Source organism: Anomaloglossus baeobatrachus, chromosome 4, assembly GCF_048569485.1.
Source record: "Anomaloglossus baeobatrachus isolate aAnoBae1 chromosome 4, aAnoBae1.hap1, whole genome shotgun sequence".
Classification (NCBI taxonomy): domain Eukaryota; kingdom Metazoa; phylum Chordata; class Amphibia; order Anura; family Aromobatidae; genus Anomaloglossus; species Anomaloglossus baeobatrachus.
This window is the reverse complement of record NC_134356.1, coordinates 226,561,290-226,587,908: the sequence shown is the minus strand read 5'-3', so window position 1 is coordinate 226,587,908 and position 26,619 is coordinate 226,561,290. Positions and strand designations below refer to the sequence as shown.

Sequence of the window (26,619 nt, the reverse complement as noted above, 5' to 3'; positions counted from 1 at the left end):
GAGACAATCATCCCAAAACACAGTGTCTGCAAATTGAGATTTTGATCTGACATAAATCCTAGGTCATATGAAAAGGCTCATTGGAGAATTATTTTTGACTTTTAGGATTGCTACGTCCAATAGGTGGCGCTATTGTTTGTCTCCTTCCTCCCTTAAAAGACAATTTGAATATTTCCCAGAGGAGCATTGCAGCTATAAGACTCCTTACCACTGACAGCCAGATTGGCTTATCGGTCTAAGGAGAATAGTTTTACCCTGAGACCCCAGTAGAGCTTCTCATTCAGCCAGATCAGTCTCATACTTTGCACTGACGAGGGACAATCATCCTGAAACACCGTGTCTGCAAATTGAGTTTCTGATCTGGCATAAATCCTAGGTCACATGAAAAGGCTCGTTGGAGAGTCACTTTTGACTTTTAGTATTGCTACTTCCAATAGGTGGCGCTAGAGTTTGTCTCCTTCCTCCCTGAAGAGACAATAGGAAATATTGAAGCATTTCTGAGTTGTCTTATAAAGTGACACTGGTCAGAATTTGTAAAATTTGGCCTGGTCAGGAAGGTGGAAACAGGTTTGGGAGTGAAGGGCTTAAAGGAACACGTAATTTAAAAGTAAGTGATAAAACAGGAGATAAACTTGTTTGCATGTTCCTGAGAGAAATCTTTCTAATACCAGAGAGTGTCACTTCCTCGTTCTTTCAATTTTTCATCTGAATACTTTATCTCTAGTTGTAGACATAGCAAGCAGGGTTCTGCAGGAAGTTATCCTACAGCCAGACACAGCACATTGAGAACGGGAGCAAACCTATAGCAGCTCTCCTATGACACACTAGAAAAGACCTCTTCATATATTATTAGGCTTTAGTTATGATATCAGAGTTAAAGGGGGTTTTCCCCACAAAGAAAATTAATTTTAATCAATAGATCTTGGAATAAAAATAATTTCCACAATAGAATGTGATTAAAAAAAAAATCCTGTGATGAGATAATCTTACAAATATGCTCCTGCTATATACTGTGTAATAGCCATAATTTAACACACATAAGCAGGTAGCGGAATCCTCCTAAATCCTGCTCACCATGTGCACTTGGAAGTCCTTTTAGATGGTGCATGGAAAATCTCCAGCCAAGAGGTTAGCACAAAAATTCAGGAATCCTGCACAGCATCTTCATAAAAAAAAATTTTTTATTGATCCATTAAAATCAAATAAAACTGACAAGACGCGTTTCAGGGACACCCTTGTTCAGAATCTGTGATTTGTAAACAAGGGTGTCCTCGAAACGCGTCTTGTCCGTTTTATTTTATTTTAATGGATCAGTAAAATTTGTTTTTTTATGAAGATGCTGTGCCGGATTGCTGAATTTTTGTGCAATAGCCATGTCTGATCATACAGGGACATGATCTAATCATACTACATCCTCTGGGGCGAGGAGGAAGTGTTAAAAAAGAAAAAAAAAAGTATACAGAATTGACAGCATGGGATCGCAAATTATTCTTTCTTTGAGATAAGACATTGCTTAAAAATAGGCAGGGAAATGTTTTACCTCACAAAAAGAATCAGCTATGATCCCATGCTGTTTTGTCTGTAAACAGTTCTTCTGTTTTTTTGTTCCTCCCTGCCCAGGAGCTGTGGTATGATCAGACCATGTCCCTGTACAGTCAGACATGGCCATTACACAGTACATTGCAGGGACACATGTATAAGATTATCTCAGCACAGGAACATTTTTTTATTTTATTTTATATTTTTTTTTGTGAACACATCCAATTGTGAATTTTTTTTTATTCTAAAAACTATTTATTAAAATGAAATTTATACATGGTAAAACCCTCTATCGGGAAGACTTATTAAGGAATGTTTCTGTATTTGTTATTTTCTATGATTAATCTTCCTTTTGAAAGAATAAAATACATTACGTTTTGTATGCATTGATTTTGTTCTTTTTTTATAGAATTTGGGACTTAGCTGGTAACCAAATTGCAGTGTTTATGCTGCGCTCCCCTGGGATGAGTGTTGTTTGGCATCCACTCGAAGCTTGCAAGGTTTGAATTAGTCTTATGTCACCATCAATGAATAATTCCTATTTTACTGGTATGATAATCTATTAGTCCCTGAATAAAACACAGCTCATTTTTAGAAAATTAAGGGATATGTACTAAGCAAAACTTTTAACTTTTGAAAAGTGCTAAAAGAAAGCGTTGTGCCTAAGTGGAGGCACAAACTATTGCTATATTATTAGTATAAATAGGGTTCAACTTCCTAGGCATGTTAAATACCTTAGCAGTAGTACATGTATAAATAAGCAACTCTGTAATATATCTTATCAGAGAAATCTGCTTCTTTCTCCTCCAGGAGTGATCTTTCACTCTCAAAATTTTGAATTTATTGGTAAAATTGATCTTCAGTTGTATGGACTGTAACTGTTACTTTTTAGGAGAACTTGCAGCAGAATGTATGTGCTCACTAATGTGAAAATCTGTCTTTACTAAATGCAGATTTAATAGATTTGATCCATGAATTGAGAGAGAAAGATCAATCCAGGAGGTAAAAAAAAGGAAATTTCACTGAAAATATATATTCCAAAGTTCCTTATTTTCACACGTACTATTGATTAGTGATGAGCAAGCATGCTCGCCACTGCTCGTTACTCAATCGAACATTGGGGTGCTCAAATGCTCATGGAGCTCAACCGAGTATCTCAGTGCTCAGATTTTTCATCCATGAACCACCACAACGCACAGTCTTGCTTCACTGCATGCTGTGAGCTGGCACCCCAGTCTCCTGAATGGGTTTCACTGGGATTAAAGCAACGTTTTCAGATGTAGTTCATCAAATGAAAAAAAAAAACCTCCCTCCTTCCATAAATGCTGTTTATCGCTGGCTACATCTGGTCAGAAAGATCAACTGCCCAATCATTGACTTCCATTACACTCGTTGCTCAAGTTTGAGCACTTTCATAACGTCTGACCTGCCCAACCCGAGGACCGAACACCCAAGCATTTTAGTGCTCGCCCATCTCTACTATTGAATTATGAAATAAAAAATAAAACAGCGGTTACTCTTTTAATATAAATGTATCAAATAATGATATACCGTATTTTTCAGACTATAAGGGTGCAGTTAGACGGCCGTATTTCTTGGATGACTATCATAACGCAATGCTCGGACTGGCCGGCTCATCCCAATTGCCCTGGTTTGGTGGCAATTGGGGTAATATAAGGGGTTAATGACAGCTCACAGCTGCCATGAAGCCCTAGATTAGTAATGGGAGGAGTCTGAGACCCCCCCATTATTAATACGGTAAGGGAAAAGAAAAAAACGCAAACACTGAAAAAATCCTTTATTTCATATAAAATACAAAAAAAACCCTCTTTCTCCAATGTATTAATTCCCAAAATACCCTGGTTCGATATAATCCACACGAGGTCCCATGACTATTCCGAAAACACAGAACATGACCGCACACTGTGGCTTTAGGCAGAGACTGACTGAGCCGCAGCTGTGACGTCACTCAGTTTCTGTGGTCACAGCTGGAGGTTCCCATGATACCCCATCTGTGACTGCAGGTAAATTGACCTCATTGAAATCTGTGATCTCACCTCAGGTGTACTGAGTTAAATGAGACCTGCATATCCTGGCAAAAAAACGCAGATATGGTAAACAGAAGAATTGATCCAGCTATTTGTGCAAAATCAGACAGTGCACAGGGCCGGTGTCCGAGACTGAGGCATGGTGAGGTCAGGTGGTGGTTAGCTGGATTTTTTCAAATGCAGATATGGTGTTGAAATTTATACACCAAATTCCTGCACCAAATCTGAATCTACAATCTGCAACTCATTGGAAAGTTTACACAGGTGGTTGAGTTCCTTAGCAGGGAGTGATCACTTGCAAATTGTTTGTTACACAGCTTGCAAATGCTGCTCTGCTGCTGGCTGTATCCTGCCTATTAAGTGCTCTGATGTTGCAGAGGCAGGAAGCCAAAGAGCAGGGCACTCCTAAAGATTGAACTCAAGACACCTTTTTTAAGGCTAGTTTCACACTTGCGTTGTGCGGCATCCATCGCAATGCGTTGTGTGATGGATGTAACAGATGCATTGCATATAGGGGCACAACTGATGCGACGGATCCTGCAAAACAACAAAATCCGTTGTAGTTTTTTTTTTTTTTTTCAGCAATTTACTCAACTGAGCATGCGCAGTTGTGTAAAGACAGATCCGTCAAGTGACTGATTCCGACTGATTCCGCCACCATAGGCTTCCTTTATAAAAATGACAGACGCCGACGTAATCCAGCACATTGCTTTTTTTGACGCTCTGGGAAGTGCAAAAAAACACTACATGCTGCGTTCTTTCCGCCCAGCGGATGCAACGCAGTGTCGGCCGGCGGATGCAACGCAGGATCATCAGTCGCAATGTGTCGTCCATACAAGTCTATGGGAAGCAGCGCACATCCGTTAACGGATTGCGCTGTTTTCCAAAACGGCGGATTGCAACTGAAGGAAAAAAACGCAAGTGTGAAAGTACCCTTACTGTGTAAAATAAGCCAAGATACATAGTCCGTTAAGAATCGTAAATGTTTTTTTATCCTTACCTATACATTTTTTGTTTTTGTATTTTATGTTCTTGTAACCTACCTCCTTTCTTCCAGTTGATGGTAGCGGAGAAGACCGGCATAATACGGATTTATGACTTGAGCAGACATCAAGCCATTCTTTCACTTGAGTCCTTGCAGATGCCCCTTATGTCTGCAGACTGGTGCTTACAAAATACATACAGAGTGGGAGCAGTTGCAGCGAATGACTGGATAATATGGGAGATGCCACGCTCCAGGTTAGTGAGGATGTGAAATATTCCCACATCAGTTTTTATTTTTTATTTAGTTCCATTTAGAAGCCGGAACCATTTGACAATGCATTTACACATACATCTTTGTATGACTTATATACACGTGATAGAGCAGGATCCTTTTATCTCAACCTCTAAAGACCAAAGTGGAAAGTTGCTAAAAAGAGCTGCTCTTGTTTTATATAACCGCCCATTTAAAGCAACCCTGCCATCAGGACATTACAACCCTTACTAATGGCATGTGAGTAAAGAGACTTTAATCATTAATAAATCCATACCTGGCATGTAGTTTTTATTCATAGTAGTCCAGCGTTGAAGTTTAGTTGCAAGTGCAGGTAGTGGACAAAGCCCTTCCAGCAGCTCTCCTGCCTCTTTTTCCCTGCCTCCATTCTCTGATAGACCGGTTACTGTTCTCTCCCTTATCTGCTTACCCAGCCAGGTGCCGTCATTTCCCTGAGGTCATTGCCTTAGAGGGGGTGGCACAAGCACCGATCAATAGTCCGGCTCTTATGACGTTATCAAGCTGTTACTTTGCAAAATGTGGGGCAGATAAGAGACAAGTCATTGAGAGAACCATGATCTGCTATCAGAGGCCACAAGGGTAAAGAGAGAGAGGCAGGAGAGCTGGAAGTGCAGCGCCTGCTTCCTGCAGTCACTAGTAAACTTCAATGCTTAATTTCTCCACGGTGTCCAACTAAAATTCTATAAGCAAGATATAAATTTAATTCAGATTAAAGGATTTTCTTTATCGTTCTTTTGGGAGACCCAGACCTTGGGTGTTTAGCTTCTGCCTCCGGAGGACACACAAAGTACTACACCTAAAAGTGTAGCTCCTTCCTCTGAGCCTATACACCCCCTGGTGAGCCAGTCACAGCCAGTTTATCGCTTTGTGTTCAGGAGGACATACATCCACACATGCATTCTCATATGATTTTTTTTTGGAAAAAGATTGAAGAAGTGCGGGTCCACGTCTGGACTCCCGGCATATCCCTTCTCACCCCACTGTGTCGGTGGTGTTGTAAGGTTGATTTCCAAGGCTGGAGCCTTACATGCCGTGCTCCTTCACCATCCCTCCTGGGCTCTGGATTGAAGTGGGAGCCAGCGCGGTCTCCATGCCTGGCAGGAGACCGGTCTCCGTCCACAGCCCCTTGAGGACCCTGCTGGACCGGAGCACTCATCCCCAGGGATCTGGCCCTGTGTCTCAGCAGCTAAGTACCTGAGACGTTCATATGTTGGGGGTCCCTATCCTTTATTGTGTGGGGAGAGTGTGTTTGCTGTATTTGTTTTGACATTTCCGGCGGGTCCTCTGGCTTTTCGCCTGAGATCCGCGCCGATGGTGCCTGCGCGTCGGCCTCGCTGCTCAAATATAGGCCCCGACTTCGCCGGAGGCCTAGTTTCTGTTACTTGCCCTCGCATGTCATTCATGCAGAGGGACAGGCACGGCTCCTCCCGGCGGCCGTCCTGCACAGGGGAGGGACACTCCTCACAGCTTGTGCGTGACTCCCCCTCCCCTGCAGGCCTCTATGGCCCTCCAGATCCCGCTTTCCTACAGGAACGCCCCCGTCCCGCCCCCTCTCTTCGCTCCGGCGGCCATTTTCTTGGACAGGGTTCACTCTGCGCTGGGACATCCTGCACTCTGCATCCCTGCTGAGGTGCTGTGCATTGGGGGTCCGGGCTTCGGGATCTGGAGGGCACACAACACCGCTTCCGGTGGTCTGGTAAGCCACAGCCGGTCTCTGGTTGTGGACCTCTGAATATACTCCCTGGGGTTCATTCTCTTTGTAGAAGCTGTTTTCCCCACTCCAGCAGCATGTCTCACACGAGGAGCAAGGCTCCAAAGCTTTATACTGCATGCGCTGCATGTAAGCTCCTGCTGCTGAACCGAGCACCTATCCACATTGTGATGTCTGCTCTAACTTAAAGGTGCCTCAGCCTGGAGTCTCACTCCCAGTGGTCTCTCAAGCTGCTTCTGCACCTGTGGCTGAACCCCTGGCCTGGGTAGAGTCCTTCTCTAGGTCTATCTCCCAGTCATTTGCTGAGTCCATGGGACTTCTGTCCAGGACTTTGATGAATATGCATCAGCCCCCTTCACAGGGTGCCTCTAATGCTCTTGCTAAGGGTCCTTTAGGATCCCTAACCTCTGACCTCCGTCCACTGGAGCTCACAGAGGATTCATCATCAGGGCACAGACCCCGTCCTCCTAAGAGGCGCTGCAGGGTTTCCTCTCCCCCCTCATCCCGCTCCTCTGATTCAAGGGTTGAGGACTCGCAGGATGAGGAGGATGCCTTTACAGGGGGCTCGGAGGCTAACTCCATGTGCCCCATTGATCTTTCCGAGGGTGACTCAGAACTTAGTGACTTGATTGCTTCCATTAATTCTGTACTGGATCTCAACCCTCCAGTATCAGAGGAGCAACCCTCTCTGGCAGAAAAGCACCAGTTTACCTCGCCTAAGAGAGTAAAGAGTGTGTTCTTTAACCACTCCAGTTTTCAGACCGCTGTGACCAAACCCAGGGCCTGTCCTGACAAACGCTTCCCAAAGCGTGGTTCTGATGACCGTTTTCCCTTTCCACCTGAGGTGGTCAAGGAGTGGGCTCACTCCCCAAAGGTAGACCCTCCGGTGTCTAGGCTCTCAGCCCGGACCGTTGTGTCGGTGGCTGATGGCACTTCCCTTAAGGATGCCACTGACCGTCAGATTGACCTTCTGGCCAAATCCGTGTATGAAGCGGCGGGGGCCGCGTTTTCCCCAACTTTTGCAGCAGTGTGGGCCCTCAAAGCCATCTCTGCTTCTCTAGAGGAGATGCATTCCCTCATCAGGGAATCTATGCCCGAGATGGTTGCCTTAACTTCTCAAGCTTCAGCTTTTTCTTCTTATGCCATGTCTGCCATGCTAGAGGCTTCTCACCGCACTGCGGTGGCTTCGGCTAATTCCCTCGTTATCCGCAGGATCTTGTGGCTTCGAGAGTGGAAGGCAGATGCTTCTTCAAAGAAGTACCTTGCTGGGCTCCCTTTTGCTGGTTCCCGGCTGTTCGGTGAACAGCTGGATGAAATTATTAAAGAGGCTACTGGCGGGAAGAGTACTTCCATGCCACAAACCAAGACCAGGAAACCTGCCCAGGGTAGGATTCAGTCAAGGTTTCGCTCCTTTCGTTCCTCCAACTGGTCGTCCTCTAAGCCCTCCGCCTCGTCCGCTAACTCAGCTAAGGACCAGAAATCCAGCTGGCGCTCAAGAGCGCATCCACAGAAGACCGCAGGAGGTCCTGCCACTAAGGCAGCCTCCTCGTGACTCTCTGCCCGCTCCAGCAATGTACTTAGTCGGTGGAAGGCTCTGCCACTTTGGCGACGCTTGGTTTCAACAGGTCTCCGATCAGTGGGTGAGAGATATCATTTCTCACGGCTACAGGATAGAATTCTCTTCCAGCCCGCCAAACAGATTTTTCTCTCAACTACCCCCTGCTCCAAGGCCGCCGCCTTCTCACAGGCCGTGGCAGCCTTGCAGGCCAACGGAGTAATTGTACCAGTTCCCGCCCGAGAACGGTTCAGAGGTTTTTACTCCAACCTCTTCCTGGTTCCCAAAAAGGACGGTACCTTACGGCCCATCCTGGATCTCAAGCTTCTCAACAAGCATGTTCGGGTGCGGCACTTTCGCATTGGGGTCTCTGCGATCAGTCATTGCCTCAATGACCCAAGGGGATTTCCTGGCGTCCATTGACATCAGAGATGCCTATCTACATGTGCCAATTGCAGTTTCACACCAGCGTTGGCTACGCTTTGCAATAGGAGAAGATCATTTCCAATTCGTGGCTCTCCCCTTCGGGTTAGCCACGGCACCTCGGGTATTCACCAAGGTCATGGCAGCAGTGATTGCAGTTCTGCACCTCCAGGGGTTGGCATTGCTCTCCTACCTGGACGACCTTCTAGTCAAGGCTCCATCCAGCGCAGACTGTCAGCGGAGTGTCTCGCTCACTCTCGCCACTCTAACCCAATTCGGGTAGCTTGTCAATCTTCCCAAATCCACTCTGACTCCGACCCAGAGTCTCACGTACCTAGGGATGCAGTTCGAGACTCTGCCGGCACTTGTGAAGTTGCCCTTAGACAAACAGCTGTCACTCCGGTTGGCGGTGCGCTCTCTCCTGAGGCCCTGCCGTTATATCCTCAGGCGTCTGATGCAGGTGCTGGGTCAAATGGTGGCGTCCATGGAGGCTGTTCCCTTTGCCCAGTTCCATCTGCGCCCCCTGCAGCTGGACATTCTCCGCTGTTGGGACAAGCGGCCTTCCTCCTTACACAAGTCAGTGGCTCTGTCGCCACGGACCAAGAGCTCTCTTCAGTGCTGGCTTCGGCCCCTCTCCCTGTCCCAAGGGCGCTCCTTCCTGGTACCGTCCTGGGTGATTCTCACCACGGATGCCAGTCTATCCGGCTGGGGAGCGGTATGTCTCCACCACAGAGCACCGGGCACTTGGACTCCGTCCGAGTCAGCCCTTTCAATCAATGTGCTGGAAACCAGAGCCGTGCTTCTAGCTCTCCTAGCATTTCACCACCTGCTGGCTGGCAGGCACATTCGAGTCCAGTCAGACAACGCGACAGCGGTTGCCTACATCAACCATCAAGGCGGGACACGCAGCCGCCTGGCAATGATGGAGGTACAACGCATTCTTCAATGGGCGGAGGACTCCAGGTCCACCATATCCGCAGTCCACATCCCAGGCGTGGACAACTGGGAGGCAGATTATCTCAGCCGTCAAAGCGTGGACGGTGGCGAGTGGTCCCTGCACCTGGCAGTATTTCAGTCGATCTGCCGCAAATGGGGCACTCCGGACGTGGACCTAATGGCATCCCGTCACAACAACAAAGTTCCTGTTTACATGGCTCGCTGCCACGATCCTCAGGCCTTTGCCGCGGACGCTCTGGTTCAGGACTGGTCCCAGTTTTGTCTGTCCTACGTGTTTCCCCCTCTAGCTCTCTTGCCCAGAGTCCTGCGCAAGATCAGAATGGAGGGTCGTCGAGTCATCCTCATTGCACCGGACTGGCCCAGGTGAGCTTGGTATCCGGACCTGCTCCAACTGTCCGTAGAGATACCGTGGCATCTCCCGGACCGTCCAGACCTACTCTCACAAGGTCCGTTTTTCCGCCCGAATTCTGCGGCTCTCAAATTGACGGCGTGGCTCTTGAGTCCTGGATTTTGACGGCTTCTGGTATTCCCCCTGAAGTCATCTCCACTATGACTCGGGCCCGTAAGTCTTCCTCCTCGAAGATCTATCACAGGACTTGGAAAATTTTCCTGTCCTGGTGTCGCTCTACCGGCCATCCTCCTTGGCCATTTTCCTTGCCGACCCTTCTGTCTTTTCAACAGTCCGGTCTGCAGCTAGGACTGTCCCTCAACTCTCTCTCAAGGGACAAGTTTCGGCTCTGTCAGTTCTGTTCCAGCGGCGTCTCGCTCGGCTGGCTCAGGTCCGCACCTTCATGCAGGGCGCGTCTCACATCATTCCGCCTTACCGGCGGCCCTTGGACCCCTGGGACCTTAACTTGGTTCTCACGGTCTTGCAGAAACCCCCCTTTGAGCCTCTTAGGGAGGTTTCTTTGTACCGTCTTTCACAGAAAGTGGCCTTTCTGGTTGCCATAACTTCTCTCAGGAGAGTCTCTGATTTGGCTGCGCTCTCCTCGGAGTCACCTTTTTTAGTCTTTCATCAAGACAAGGTGGTTCTCCGTCCGACTCCGGACTTCCTTCCTAAGGTGGTCTCTCCTTTCCACCTTAACCAGGACATTACCTTACCTTCCTTCTGTCCGGCCCCTGTTCATCGCTTTGAAAAAGCTCTACATACTCTAGATCTGGTGCGTGCTCTCCGGATCTGTGTCTCGCACCGCTGCGCTTAGGCGGTGCACCTCTCTTTTTGTGCTAACCACAGGTCGGCGCAAGGGCCTCCCTGCTTCTAAGCCGACCTTAGCCCGTTGGATTAGGTCGACCATCTCGGACGCCTACCAGAGTACGCAGGCGCCTCCCCCGCCGGGGATCAAAGCACACTCGACCAGAGCTGTCGGTGCCTCTTGGGCTTTTAGGCACCAGGCTACGGCTCAACAAGTCTGTCAGGCTGCCACCTGGGCTAGCCTGCATACCTTCTCGAAGCACTACCAAGTGCATGCTCATGCTTCGGCAGATGCGAGCTTGGGCAGACGCATCCTTCAGGCGGCTGTCGCCCATTTGTGAAGTTAGGTTCTGCCTACTTCTTAGTTTTTCTGTTTATTTCCCACCCAGGGAGAAAAAGAGAATTTTGTTTACTTACCGTAAATTCTTTTTCTTATAGTTCCGTCTTGGGAGACCCAGCACCCTCCCTGTTGCCTGTTGGCAATTTCCTTGTTCCGCGTGTTTTCACCGGCTGTTGTCGTGGACAGAGTCTCCGGTTGTTCCGGCTCTTGCTCTGTTCTACTTGTGGGTGGCTATTCTCCTTCAGCTTTTGCACTAAACTGGCTGTGACTGGCTCACCAGGGGGTGTATAGGCTCAGAGGGAGGAGCTACACTTTTAGGTGTAGTACTTTGTGTGTCCTCCGGAGGCAGAAGCTAAACACCCAAGGTCTGGGTCTCCCAAGACGGAACTATAAGAAAAAGCATTTACGGTAAGTAAACAAAATTCTCTTTTTTACTAAAATGCCATTAGTTAGGGTTGCAATGTCCTGATGACCAGTTCACTTAAAGGGGTTGTCCACTACTAGGACACCCCATTCTGATTCCACTTGTTCCCCCACCTTTTAAAATACAAGACCCTATACTCTCCTCCCATTTTGGCGACGTTCCAGCACTGGCTGTAATAATGGTTCAGGGATCATGTAACATTGTGAAGTCCTGCGAGCCCCACATCCAGTCACCGCCGACTTCTCTCTCCATGCCTTCTGGACAAATTAGTGATCAACAGGAAGTCAGTGGCAGCAGCAGCGTCACATCCTGTTAATGATATCATTTGGTCCTGAGATGGTGAGAGAGAAGCCAGCAGTGATTGGATGCAGGGCTCACTTGACATCACATCATGTCCGAGAGCCCCGAACCTCGACTACCGACAATGCTAGAATGGCACCAGAATGGGAGGGGAGTACAGGGTCTTTTATTCTAATTGGGAGAAAAAAGTGGAATCAGAAGGAGTTGTCCTAGTAGTTACACTATCCTATTTCAATGGTCTTTGTGTAGTCTTCAAAGAAATCAGTCTGATTGCTGAAGGTTCTAGAAGCAGAATCCTCTGCAATCAGCTAGCTGTAGGGAAAATCAGCAGGTTACCCTATTTATTAAAGGGGTTTTCTGGCATCTTGATGTTAAAGAAATCGCTTCACAGCCCTATTAAAATAGTCTGCAAGTGATAGCATATTCTAGTAATATACCGTACATGAAAAAGCCAATCTTCAAAGTTTGCCACCCCATCAATTCTAGTAAGGCTGCATTATGAACTAAAATAAATGTGATTATTTTATTAAAAATAGTATTAACAAATTTATTTTATTTATTTTAGCTACCCTCAAGATAATAAGCCTGTACATGCCGACAGAGCACGGTGCTTCAAGTATGTTCACTTATCCCCTTTCCTACATACATAAGCAACTGAAACTAGCAATAAATGTTGAAGATGACCTGATTTGATTTGATTTTTTGCTAATGGTGTCTGTCATGGTTGCATTCTATGTCCATAGATTTGTTGGTAATTAACTAGTAAGTGCAGAGTTCTTCTGGTAAAGTATACAGTTCTTTTATCAAAGTCTACCTGTTTAAAGATCTTAGGGCCTGCATCATAGAACATAAATTAATTTTCTTTGTCGCTTCATTGGAGGAATACAGTAACCATGGGATTCTCTGCTGCCACCTGGAGGCTGACACTATTATTACATCCTAAATGAAAATTGACTCCTTCCTAGCATACTATACCTTGCCTGGTAGCATCAGGCCTCCTCCGTTTTTTGTAGTGACAGTTGGAGGCAGCTGAGGTCTGAGTCTAAGGCCTTTAGAGGCCACGATTGGCGTTAACCATTTCTCTTTTTTTCTTTTTGAGATGGATTGCTTAGAGTGTAACAGGGTGTAATTGTGTACTGTTTTACCCACGCAGCGGCGGAGAGTACAGGTTGTAATTGTTTAGACTCTATCCTCTCGCACCTGTATATCTAGACCTTGACACAGTCAGTGATCAGGTACAAGGGTGGTGGTCTTTTAGCCATGGAGCAGAGTATGGAGTCCGGACCTCCCAACTTCTAGCCACAGGATCAAGCTTCTTCAAGACGGATGAGTTAAGTAGGTCCCTTTCTGCAGCCCTGCATTGTGCTGGCTTCCCAGTGTTGTTTTTTTGGCATGGCAGCATCTCATTTTGCAGTGTCTGATTCCTAGCAGGTACTCTGTTCACCTTGTTTTAGCCCTGCTTACTTCAGTGTTTTCATCAGTGCCCTCTCTCTCCTCTCCTTCCGTACCCTCCTCTCCCTGTTGGCCCCTAGGTCATGGATTGGGGGGGAAAGTGAGTGAGGAAGGACTCATTTTCATGCCGTTAAGGGTGTTGTTGGGGTGTATGTTTTTTAATCATGTAGCTTGTGTATGCTCCGAACACTGGCAGTATTGACGATATCAAAGTTGGGCGTGGCCTTGCACTGTTCATACTCTGTATTATTCTTTATGATCAATTTTTGGTCCTATCTGCAGGCCAGTTAGTGGGACCAACATGTGCCCTCCCTCTGACCAATCCGAGTGGGCAATTGAGTCACATGCCACAACCCCCGCCCTTCCCGCTGCTGGCTTTGCCTCTTCCTCTTACTGTGATAAGGGTAGAACCATTTTCCATGGGTATTCACCCAGGATGGTTCTTTCATCATTCCTTGGCTTTCTCCATGCATCGGCTGGCCTTGGCACCTCCTGTCAAAATCCTGTTGGGGCCACACAGTGTTTTCAGATCTTAGTGATCCTTGGACCAGGTAAGCTGTTTGTTGTTGGACTGTCCCAGCGGCTACCCCTTACTTTTGTCACCATTTAGTTTTCTTAGTAGTTTCTGTGCCTACTTTGTCTCTCATAAGGTCAGAGTCCAGAGAAAACTGTGCACTTTCGGCTATCCAGCCTTCTTTGGTTTCCTAGTATGCTTGCATCTCATGCAAGGTCCGGTTTCCCTCGGACTAAGCCTTAGCGTATTCCTCTGCTGGTACCATCCTCCTCCTCTGCTGATTGCTGGCCCGGGCAACCCTGCGGCCTGGGAATGAAGAGGTGTCTTTCCCTCTGCATGCAGCATGACCATTTGTGCGTCAGATTTAAAAGCGTGTCGGGTTGGCCCAGCTCTAGGAGTCCCTCCTTAGTTTGGTTGGTACCATGCATTATACTATTCTGTAACATTGTTTAACCCCTCTAACATCAAAGATTGTCTCCCTACGTTTGATGTATGCTCGCACGCTTAGTTACGTTTCTCGGAAAATGGTGACACAAGCTATAAATAATTTACAAATTTCGCAATATTTTTAACCACTTAAATAAAAAAAAACACACTTTACATGTTTAGTATCTATGTACTCGTACTCACGTGGAAAATCATATTGTCTGATCAGTTTTTCCAAATATTGAGCATGGTTAAAAAAAAAAAAAAAAATAAATAATTGTAGAATTGCACTTTTTTGCAATTTCACCACAATATTTTTCAGTTTAAAATGAATGGTTTGATGTTTAAAATGAATGGTTTCATTCAAAAGTACAACTCATCCTGTGAAAAACAAGCCTCATATGGCTATATTGATGGAAAAATAAAAAGTTATAGCTCTTGGAAGGAGGAAAAATGAAAAAAAAAATAAGGAAAGTGGCGAGGTCATGAAGGGGTTCAATTAAATTATACTTTGGGTGCTTTTCTTTGCTGTGCGTAATTCCAGTCACTACCTTGAATCAAGGTCGTGAGGGATCGGATTATCAGGCTGAGCTCCCTCCAGTAGGGACGTGCAAGTGAACTTCACTGTCCTCAGAGTGAGTCTGACCTTTTTAAACCAGTGTCTTCTCTCATTTTTAGGTCATATCGCACATGCAAGCTACACGGCATGGAAGTGGACTAGGCGATGCTCTTTTCACTTACGATATCTGGTTCAATTAAGCAAGATTCCAGTGCTCTGATCCTTTCCCTTGATGAGTTAGACCACTGGTCTCAGACTCCACAGCTGAACGTAGCTTGTTATCAATCCTGAGGGGACCTTGACTACTTTCCAGGGCAGATGCCTCTTAAATGAGGAGTCTCAAGCTAACTGAGACTGCAAATTTGGCATGTTGCACAGGCATTATTCTGACCATTTTTTCCTCAATAGCCATTAGCACAAGCGAGGCCTTTTGTATGGCTGAATATACAGGCAATCCAGTTGGCACCTGGACGACTGTCGAGGATGAGCCACCGTCTAGTGAAGACTACTTGGTAGGTCAGCTTGCACACATGGACCAGGGGGTACTTTAGCCTCATCCTTGGTGTGTCTGTCCAGCTAATTTAAATCCCTCGGCAGGGAGTATTTCAGGTGAACGGATCTCTGTAGGTGGGTATTATTAACCTAGAATTGAGAACAAAAACCTTTTTGTTTGGTAGCATTGCAGGTCTTCTGTGCATTTCCTCAAGTTCCAGACAGTATTTTTGTCTCCGAAAGAGACCTCACAGCTTAGGGCATCCCTTTAGTAGTGCAAGTATCCCTGCTCAAGCTTTTCCGCTAAAGGAGGATGGCTGCCTTTGATTGAGTACAGTTTTTAGTTGGAATATTTCCTCTAATTCTAGTGGCCGGGGTTACTGTCTTACCAGCAAATATTTTTTGCTTGGCAGCATGGGATGATTGATTAGGATACTCTAGAATTGATGCTTCCTGAGTAGGGTGCTACTTTTTAGTTGCATTGAGTGTCTATTGAGGCCTCCCTTTGAGGCGGTTAGTTCAGTACTTGATTTAATCTCTTTGCTGTCCTGGTCTCTACCTTATCCTAGTTCTTTGCACCTCCTATGGGTGCTCTGGCTGTCTCTGTCTCATTTAAGTGTTAATGTTGTTACAAGTCATTCAGACAATCGACTTCCAGGGTGTTTGTAAATTTTACACCTTTGAGTAGAAGCCTACTGCCTACACTATAGCTTCACCCAGTAGGTGAGTGGTCAGGACAGGCATCTGGGCTCTTCCACATTCCAGAGGAATCTTGTTCTTTCTTTACTAGGGCAGGATTCTCTTTTCCCACTTTGGACTGAATATTTATTTTGATCATTTTGTTCACCGGCAGGACTGTCGGGTTCGTAGTCCGGAAGGCTCTTGGCTTTTCAGATTAGGTTTGTCAGACTAGGATTATGGAACAGGGGCCTTAAAAAACCCTTTTCTGACATTTAATTTAACACAGCTGGGAATCTATAGGCAGCGCTCGTATGGCAATAGCCTCCTTTTTAATTTGTGCATGAGTTTATGTTAGAGTCCAGGAGTCAGGACTGCCTGTCTGGGCAGGGAAGAGTCGCAGCCTTTGTATTATTCCCCAGTATTTGTAATGGCTCTATAGAGTCCTGCTGCCCTATGTTTCTCCCCATTTTTTGTGCTGCTCAAAGAGATCTCTCCAGTTCGGCTATGTAGTAAGTTTTTTTCTCTTGTCCTTCTCCAGGACAGTATGTTTCGGTGTTTGACTCATTCATTTCACCTTAGTGGAGTTCTCCGCCTTTTCACTTTAAAGAGGGGCTTGCTTTCCTTCCCTTAGTTACTTCGCCTCATCTCCTTGAGATATTCTCTCACAGTCTGATATAGTTCTTGCTCTGCAGCTCTACCAGTCTCTTACAGTTGTGTTCGGATGTCTTGTGGGTCATCCTGTTATGCTCTGGCAGAGGTCTAACCGCTTCTAGGCTGCTACCCCACCATTGCTCGATTATTAATCAGCCATTAGCAACGCTTATAGGCCAGGTACTAGTGCTTCTATATTCAGGGTTAGGGAAGACTGTGCTTGAACTGTAAGAGCTACCTCAGCTGTTCTTCACCAGACATTTGTTATGGGACTATGTAGACCAACTACATGGTCATAGGTGTATACTTTTTCTACATTTTACAGGACCCACACCTTTGCTTCTGCAGACTCAAGTTTTGCCAGGAAGATACTACAGACAGAAATTGCCCAGCTGGTAGCTTGAGCACGAGCGGAATACTTCTGTAGTAATGATATATTTGGTTTTCATTCCCACGCCCGGAACAGCTTTGGGACTTCCCGTGATTACAATGCCCCCTAATGAAGCAACTGAGAAATTAAGATTTTTAGTACTCGCCATAAAATCTTTCTCATAGTCTTCATTGCTCATACCGTAGTCTTCATTGGGCACACAACTCCCACCCCACCCCTGGTCACCCGTTCGAGCATGCATTGACTTTAGTTTTCTCTTTGGGTTTAGTTGGAGTAATTTCCTTTCATGCTTTAATTTTTTGGCTTCTCCTACTGCTTTCTCACTAAACTGAGGAGGCCACATGCTAGCAGGCAATATATAGTCAGTGAGGACAGAGCGATTTTTCATTTAGGATGTACGTAATAGTGTTAGCCTCCAGGTGGCAGCAGACTATTCCATAGTTATTGTGCTCCCCAATGAAGACATGAGAAAGACATTTTACGGTGAGTACCAAAAATCTTAATTTTATGACCTAAAAAATAATCTTACAATGGTGTTCATTCACTTTAATGCTGTACGCTTCACTCACTTGGCAGAGTAGGAATAGACCTAAAACCTCACTCAGTTGTCAGTGACTGGTACACAAAAAAAATTGAGTTTCCTCAATGTTTTGGATCGGGTTTTCATCAGTTTCGTCCTTGTTTTAGAATTTCATCTGTAGTTTTCTCGTAAAATAATACTGCAAAGTATCCTGCCCATTGCAACATTAATCTGGGACCGCACTACTGCACATGGACTGTACATTGATGCCAGCCATGCGCTTTTGCACAGACCCATAGACTTTTTGGGGTAATTTTGATCTAAGACTTTTATCAAAAACTGTGATCTCGCAGAATTATTTTTTTTTTTTGCAGACATGATCCATAAAAAACATGGACATGTGAACAGCCATATAGCCTAGTGCATATGTTTACTACATGAGAAAAGCATTGATATAACATATCCATGAATCACAGATGTCTGAATGAGGACCAAATGGTGCAGCCCTTCACTTTCTTCTTACTGAGAGGGATAGCTATATAAACACAGAATGGGAGGGGTTACAGGTACGATAACATACCTAAACTGGGAATTGCAAGTTGATATTGTGTCTGTATTAGGAAGCTTGCTTCTTAAATAAGTTCTATGCTCAGCACTGATCTAAAGCAGGAGGAGGAAATGTAATGCAAGCTAGCAGAATTGTAGAAACAGTGACTATGACCGAGCTGCAGATCCACTATATGCAACATTGCACATGTGGTGCCCCTGTGACTTCAGGTGCCACCTGGTACTGCACCTCAACCGGGGTGCAGTATTCATCCCGGATATGGAGAAGGTCATCACCGGTAAACCACCATCATACATTCAACACATAACGCGGGAACTCTTTCACTGGGACTGGGCTAGGGTAGGTGCCAGGGGTGTGGCCATCATGACGTATGGGACCTCTTGCCACTAGTTCAGCAATTCAAGAGTCGGGGCACCTTCAAGGGAAGTATTAGCCATCTCACACACAATTCAGGTAGCACCAGGCGGGGGTCCACGCCAGGTCGGACTAAGGAACAGACGTCAGTAAGAAGTCACAAGAATAGAAAGGGGCCCGCGGTCCGGAGCTGGAGGCTCGACCTGGGTCCTTAGGAAGAAGGGGGATCCCAAGGTCCACGGGGAGTGCAGCAGGCACCAGTGACCCGTTCCACGGCGCAGGAGCTGGGGTGGAGGTTATGATGTCATCGAAGGTCCTGTTAACTGAATCATCCCCTCACTGTCAGCCTGCTTCTCGATCTGCACAGAGTGATGAAGCAGAGCTGACATTGCTCTACCTGTGGACTACGTCGGACTAAGGAGTTTTTTAGTTGAAAGGAAACACCGGCCTTGACTTCTGAACTATCCGGGATCGGCTGGAGCCCATAACAGCAAAGCACGGTACTCTAAAGGTGGTGTCATCTCAGTGAGTAAAGAACTTGGACTGCAAGCTCCGTTGCGTCCCATCACTGTCGGCGCTCCCATCATTACACCCCTGCACCATAGGCAACTACTCCCAACATCCTCCCTGGGGCCTGAGCTCTGCCTGTAGAGAGCTGTACCATCCGAGCTGTGTTGTCATCCGCCCCAGAGAAGACCTCCCTCAGTGGCGGCTAATACTGGCCACACACCATAGGTGGCGTCATGAAGACCTTCTCCACATCCCCATCCCCCCTATTATTGACACCGCCGGGGTCACAGAATCGGGGGCCAGGCCGCTGTACTATCCCAAACCTACACCGGCCGGGTGACGAGTTACCTCTCCCCCCCCCCCCCCCCCCCCCCCCAGACACCTGGGGCGCGTCACACACAATGATCATAACATTCTGATCGTGAACCAGTAGAGCTTTTTAACTAGGAGTATCATCATCATTTGACTACCAGAGACATAAAAACGTGTAATAAGTCGTGACATTTAGTGCAGCTACAATATAAGGGTCAGATATTTTTTTTGTATCATATTAAGGTAAAGATTCAGATTTCAGACAATACCAATGCTCTAGATGTAATATTTAGTGTGCAGAACTCATTAGAAGTGTGGCACAGTATGACATTTTTTTTTATTTCTAGGATGTGTCTCAGATTTTGCTTGATTTACACCTGTAATCCCACACATGACATTTCATTAGGTTTTACACAATCTGACACTGTGTTCATTATTGAATAGTCTGTTTTATTTCTTTGTTTTTGTAAATTGTCACCATTGTGCATATAACTGTGTTCTCATCTGATTGCAAGAGTGCAGGTCTGTGGACTTGCTACCTTTTGTGGTATTTTTACACAGCATTGATTTGGTCAGTATTTTGCATACATGTTGTTAACCAAAAAGCAGTAAAAATTAAGAAAAACTGTGTGACAACATCCGGAGAGCTGATGGAACATGATTCACCATAGGACTCAGAACCTATTTGTACACTCACGTATGATGAAATGACAAGTAGAAGGGTCTTGCATTCTGCATAGAGATGCAAGACCCTTAGGGCTTGCTCACACGAATGTATAACATGGCCAAGTGGTATCTGATGATTTCTTAGATATCACTAGTCCCAATGTTATACTGTTGGGCAGTGCCGACTTTGTGCTTTTTTTTTCCCTCATACCGATTCGGTTTGAGAAACAAAATTGCAGCATGGTGCAAGTGCATCCTATCATCGGATGACACACACCCATACAACTCTTGGTGTGTGGAAATCATCAGACTGCACTCAGATGTCATCCAAGTACAGTCCAATATACACTGACAGACAATGGAAAAGATGGAGAAATTAAAGGGGTATTCCCATCTCCAAGATCGTATCCCAATAAAGTAGGTGCAATAAGAATATTATTTATTAATACCTCCAGTTGGAAATTTAGTATAGTTCTCTTGATAAGCATGTGCACTTGATACGTGTAGATGGATATGTTACTCATGCGTTATTGATCCGTTTATAATGCAATTCACTTGAAATATTAAAGAAGTAAATCGGATGTTCAAGAGCTGGATTCTTTTCCTCCTCAATCTTTGTCCTCCTTCTTCTGAAGCCTGGGTGCATGACGCGTTCTACGTCATACACACTCGCCGGCAATGAGGTCCTGCACAGGCGCACTTTGACTTGAGCAGGGCAAATCAAAGTATTGTAGTGCGCCTGCACAGGACCTCAATGGCGGCTAGTGTGGATGACGTAGGACATATCATGCACCCAGGCTTCAGAAGAAGGAGGACAAAGATGGCCGAAAGAGGAGGCATTGTAACAGAGAACAGAGACACCCATCCGACCGGTCTGCACTGCACCGCCCCTTAGGTGAGTATTATAACAGGATTTTTACGTTCTACACAGTGGCCTGGCTCTTATATACAGCATGTTAGAATGAGGCGGGCAATTATTGTCTATTCTCTCATAAAGAGGATTTTGTCCATACAGCAAGTGGACTATCAATGGTGGAGATTTCCACAGAGATGCTGAATTCTGGATTATAGGGGTTTTCGCCTAGTGTATACACAATATATGTAAAGGACTTTCTATAACATATGAACCTAAGTATTGATTATTGTGGATTTCCTTACAAATAATATATAACCCTCAGTCCAGTACACCACTGCGCAACCAGCTCTGTCCCTACCTATTGTACCATCACCCATTCCCTGTAGACTGTGAGCCCTCGTGGGCAGGGTCCTCTCTCCTCCTATACCAGTCTGTTTTATACTGTTAATGATTGTTGTACGTATACCCTCTTTCACTGTAAAGCGCCATGGAATAAATGGCGCTATAATAATAATAATAATGTATACATCTTATGTCCTCTTGAATACTGCTGTTATGGTGTAAATACGGTTTTCTGTTCAACCCTGCCTTCTGGAGTATATCTGAGACTACTCTATAACCAATATATGTATATATTTTTTTATCTATCTGTCTAATATTAGTTGTTACAGTTATTGGAGTCTATATGATGGAAGGCTGGATTTAAAAGGGTGGATTTTTTCCCTATACTATTGAATTCATATGAATTGATAAGCTGAACCTTTTGCATATTATAAACGAAGGATTGCACTGTTTGTCTACATATGTTTTAGTGTATTTTTGCTTCCTGCACAGTTACGTGTAATTTTAATGATTTTGTCATAATAAAATTTTGTACTGGGAAATTTTGTGAATTTATTGCTGTATATAAGAGCCCACTGGTGGTGGCCACAGCTTATAGTCGCCAAATCTGGTGACAGGTTCCCTTTAAATTCCCATGGGAATAAGTAAAAAAAAAAAAAACCTTCAAAATAAACATATGATAAAATACCAAAAACGTTTTGCCAGTAAAACTGTTTTATCTTAAAAATGCTCGTAATGTAAAAAACAACAGAACAACCTTTCATCTCTGGAATGAAAAGGTAATATTGTACCTTTGCAGACTATAACATTGAGTCCTGCATTTATCACTTTTTTCTTTTTTTATCTTCTTGTAGGTGGTCTAAATGTAATGAAAACCTATTTGCAACAACTGGATGTCCGGGAAAGATGAACACTCAACTTCTTATCCACCACTTAGGGCACCCACATGTAAGACAATCTCACACTAATGCTATGGATAGGAATATACAGTGCTGGCCAAAAGTATTGGCACCCCTGCAATTCTGTGAGAGAATACTCAGTTTCTTCCTGAAAATGATTGCAATCACAAATTCTTTGGTATTATTATCTTCACTTAATTTGTCTTCAATGAAGAAAAAAAAAATTGTCATAAAGCCAAATTGGATATAATTCCACACCAAACATAAAAAAGAGGGTGGACAAAAGTATTGGCACTGTTTGAAAAATCATGTGATGCTTCTCTAATTTGTGTAATTAACAGCACCTGGAACTTACCTGTGGCACCTAACAGGTGTTAGCAATAACTGAATCACACTTGCAGCCAGTTGACATGGATTAAAGTTGACTCAACCTCTGTCCTGTGTCCTTGTGTGTACCACATTGAGCATGGAGAAAAGAAAGAAGACAAAAGAACTGTCTGAGGATTTGAGAATCTAAATTGTGAGGAAGCATGAGCAATCTCAAGGCTACAAGTCCATCTCCAAAGACCTGAATTCCTGTGTCTACGGTGCGCAGTGTCATCAAGAAGTTTAAAGCCCATGGCACTGTGGCTAACCTCCCTAGATGTGGAAGGAAAAGAAAAATTGACGAGAGACTTCAACACAAGATTGTGAGGATGGTGGATAAAGAACCTCGACTAACATCCAAACAAGTTCAAGCTGTCCTGCAGTCCGAGGGTACAACAGTGTCAACCCGTACTATCCGTCGGCGTCTGAATGAAAATGGTCTGTATGGCAGGATACCCAAGAAGACCCCACTTTTTACCCCTGAGACATAAAAAAGCCAGGCTGGAGTTTGCCAAAACTTACCTGAGAAAGCCTAAAAAGTTTTGGAAGAATGTTCTCTGGTCAGATGAAACAAAAGTAGAGCTATTTGGTGAAAAGTCATCAACATAGAGTTTACAGGAAAAAAAAAGGCATTCAAAGAAAAGAACACGGTCCCTACAGTCAAACATGGCGGAGGTTCCCTCATGTTTTGGGGTTGCTTTGCTGCCTCTGGCACTGGACTGCTTGACCGTGTGCATGGCATTATGAAGTCTGAAGACTACCAACAAATTTTGCAGCATAATGTAGGGCCCAGTGTGAGAAAGCTGGGTCTTCCTCAGAGGTCATGGGTCTTCCAGCAGGACAATGACCTAAAACACACTTCAAAAAGCACTAGAAAATGGTTTGATAGAAAGCACTGGAGACTACTAAAGTGACCAGCAATGAGTCCAGACCTGAATCCCATAGAACACCTGTGGAGAGATCTCAAAATGGCAGTTTGGAGAAGGCACCCTTCAAATCTCAGGGACCTGGAGCAGTTTGCCAAAGAAGATTGGTCTAAAATTCCAGCCGAGCATTGTAAGAAACTCATTGATGGTTACCAGAAGTGGTTGTTCAGTTATTTTGGCAAAAGCTTGTGCAACCAAGTATTAGGCTAAGGGTGCCAATACTTTTGTTTGGCCCATTTTTGGAGTTTTGTGTGAAATGATAAATGACTTGATTTTTGTTTCATTCTCTTTTGTGTTTTTTCATTGCAAGCAAAATAAATGAAGATAATAATACCAAAGAATTTGTGATTGCAATCATTTTCAAGAAGAAACTGAGTACTATCTGACAGAATTGCAGGGGTGCCAAGACTTTTGGCCAGCACTGTAATTGTTTCTCTACATTTGGTGGTGTGCTAATGTGCTGCCTTCCTCTTATGTAAGGAGCCATTTAGTTCAGCATTCCTTTATTTTGTGTTGCTACCAGTAAATCTAAAGCCTGATAACCATATCATAAGAGAAAACTTATTCTCACTTCTGCAATTATTTTTTGCAGCTTTGCCAATACCCTGAGGCCATTGAGAACTTTGTATAGTCCCAAATAGCAGGACCGTCACAGATGTGGGAAATATCGGGTTCTGTTTAGGAATAATCGTCTGTGATTATGATAACATACCACGCCTTCGGCAAAGTGCACTTAAGGTACTGTCACACATAACGAGATCGCAGCTGAGATCGCAGCTGAGTCACCATTTTGGTGATGCGTTAGCGATCTCGTTATGTGTGACACCTACCAGCGATCAGGCCCCTGCTGTGAGATCTCTAGTCGTTGCAGAATGGTCCAGGCCATTTCCTTCAAAGGCGATGTCCTGCTGGGCAGGACACATCGCTGTGTTTGACACTGTGTGACAGGGTCACAGTGACTGCAGACATCATTATACAGGTCGCTACTGCGACCTGTATTGTTCCTGCATCGTTGGTAAGGTCTGACTGTGTGACATCTCACCAGCGACCTCCCAGCAACTTACCTGCGATCCCTATCAAGTCGCATAGTTTTCGGCATCGCTGGTAAGTCGTTGTGTGTGACTGGGCCTTTACAGTCCTCTTGTAAAAATGTCTGCCATGTTTCCCAGAGAAAAGACTGTGGGAGACAAACGAGCACAATAGGGCATTATCTGGCTTCTTCATCAGAACCATAAAGTCATTTTCTAATCATTGATGGTCTGTCCTTACAATAAGACAGACTGTCTGACTTATTAAGGTGGTGTCACACACAGCGACAACGACGTCGCTGCTACGTCACCATTTTCTGTGACGTTGCAGCGACGTTCCGTCGCTGTCGCTGTGTGTGACATCCAGCAACGAGCTGGCCCCTGCTGTGAGGTCGCCGGTCGTTGCTGAATGTCCAGCTTCATTTTTTGGTCGTCACGCTCCCGCTGTGACGCACACATCGCTGTGTGTGACAGTGAGAGAGCGACGAAATGAAGCGAGCAGGGAGCAGGAGCCGGCATCTGGCAGCTGCGGTAAGCTGTAACCAGGGTAAACATTGGGTAACCAAGGGAAGACCTTTCCCTGGTTACCCGATATTTACCTTCGTTACCAGCGTCCGCCACTCTCACGCTGCCAGTGCCAGCTCCCTGCTCTCTGCACATGTAGCTGCAGTACACATCGGGTAATTAACCCGATGTGTACTGTATCTAGGAGTGCAGGGAGCCAGCGCTAAGCAGTGTGCGCGGCTCCCTGCTCTCTGCACATGTAGCTGCAGTACACATTGGGTAATTAACCCGATTGTGTACTGTAGCTAGGAGTGCAGGGAGCCAGCGCTAAGCAGTGTAGCACAGCGACGCGTGTCGTTATGATCGCTGCTGCGTCTGCTGTGTTTGACAGCTAAGCAGCGATCATAACAGCCAGCGACTTACAAGGTCGTTGTGTCACAGAAAATGGTGACGTAACAGCGACGGCGTTGTCGCTATGTGTGAACCCAGCTTTAGGGTCTCAGTGGTCAGAAACTTCTAATGGTCCCTGGTACTCTCATAAGTCTCTTCCTTTTTATTCATTAGAAGAAATAAGGCTTCAGTGCTTGAAATTTGAAACACAAAAATTGCCTTCCAGACTATTTCTCCTTAATATTATGTGGTAACTGTTCAGAAGAACCTGTCTTGCATGTATACAAGAAGAATAACCTTATTTCTTGTTATGACTAGCATCTTTTCACCAGTTTTCCCTCTGTGTGCTCTAACTCTTAATTTGCGCACTCAGCTGGTGAATGGAGACCAGATGCTGTGATGTCTGATATACAACATAGCACAAGAGAGGGAATCCTGCTCTTCCTTCCTTAGCAGACCAAAGCAACAACATGGAGGAAATCATACATCACTGCTGACCTTATGAACATTTAAATCCAGTTATAGGGAGTGGTAAAAGCTCAGTGCAATATTTCTGTGTTTCCCTCAGCTTGTTTTCTGTCCCTGCTCCTCTCTCCTCTGCTCACCTGTCCATAGATTGTAATAGGCGGTGTAACCTGACACCTCACTGTGCTGGCAGTCCATCACAAGGCTAGAAGTTAAACTGTTTTTTTCAGAGTGAATGATGACCTCTGGTGGTAGAGGGAGAAGTGGCTCATAAGTGGAGAAAGTATATATCTTATCAAATTAAGCTGCTATTATAAAGTTCTTATAGTTCCTAGTACTATTTATTAAAGTAGAGTTTACCGTTCTCTTTTTAAACTGATAAACATATTCAACCGATACAAGTTTATCATGATGCCACCTGCCTGACGCAGTATATTCACATTCATTTGGATCTGCTGTTCACATGGAGAGTAGTCAGTAGTGTAGATATTTACCATATACACTTTTATCTTTCAGCCCATCCTCATTGGTTCAGCCCCTGTGAGTTCGGGACTTAGCTGGCACCGGTCCTTACCTCTCTGTGTTGTTGGAGGATACCGCAAGCTTTTCTTTTGGCTTACCGAAATGTAATATTCCCTTATGGACTAAGCTGTTTTATGGCTGAAGAACCACAGGAAACTTTACAGATGTACTAGCTTTTATTTAAAGGTTGATATTTTTTGCACATGCTCTGTATATTCTTGTTTTTAACAGGACAAGTGGGATTTTCATTTTGCGGTATACTTTTATATATTCTAAATCCGGATAAAATAGAGTTAAATTGAAATAAAAAAGCAGCATTGTTATTGCTCTAAATGTTACCGTTTCTGAATAAATTGTCCTTTCAAAGACTTGTTTGTTTCTTTATACCTTTAAAGGGAATCTGTCAACAGATTTTTACTACCTCATCTTTAGAGCAGCATAACTTAGAGACAGAGACCCC

General features: G+C 45.0%; 1 protein-coding gene across 2 annotated transcripts in view; it reads left to right on the top strand.

Moving 5' to 3' along the window:
• The window catches only part of NUP37 (nucleoporin 37), an 81,952-nt gene extending 55,595 nt beyond the window's left edge, over positions 1-26,357 (top strand). For both annotated transcript variants that reach the window (XM_075344712.1, XM_075344713.1), the window contains exons 6-10: positions 1,949-2,039; positions 4,645-4,826; positions 12,331-12,381; positions 21,914-22,007; positions 26,154-26,357. In XM_075344712.1, coding sequence (XP_075200827.1) covers positions 1,949-2,039; positions 4,645-4,826; positions 12,331-12,381; positions 21,914-22,007; positions 26,154-26,267 — 532 coding nt within the window. In that variant the 3' untranslated portion in view covers positions 26,268-26,357. The remainder of the gene's footprint in view (positions 1-1,948; positions 2,040-4,644; positions 4,827-12,330; positions 12,382-21,913; positions 22,008-26,153) is intronic.
• The last annotated feature ends 262 nt before the right edge of the window (positions 26,358-26,619 follow it).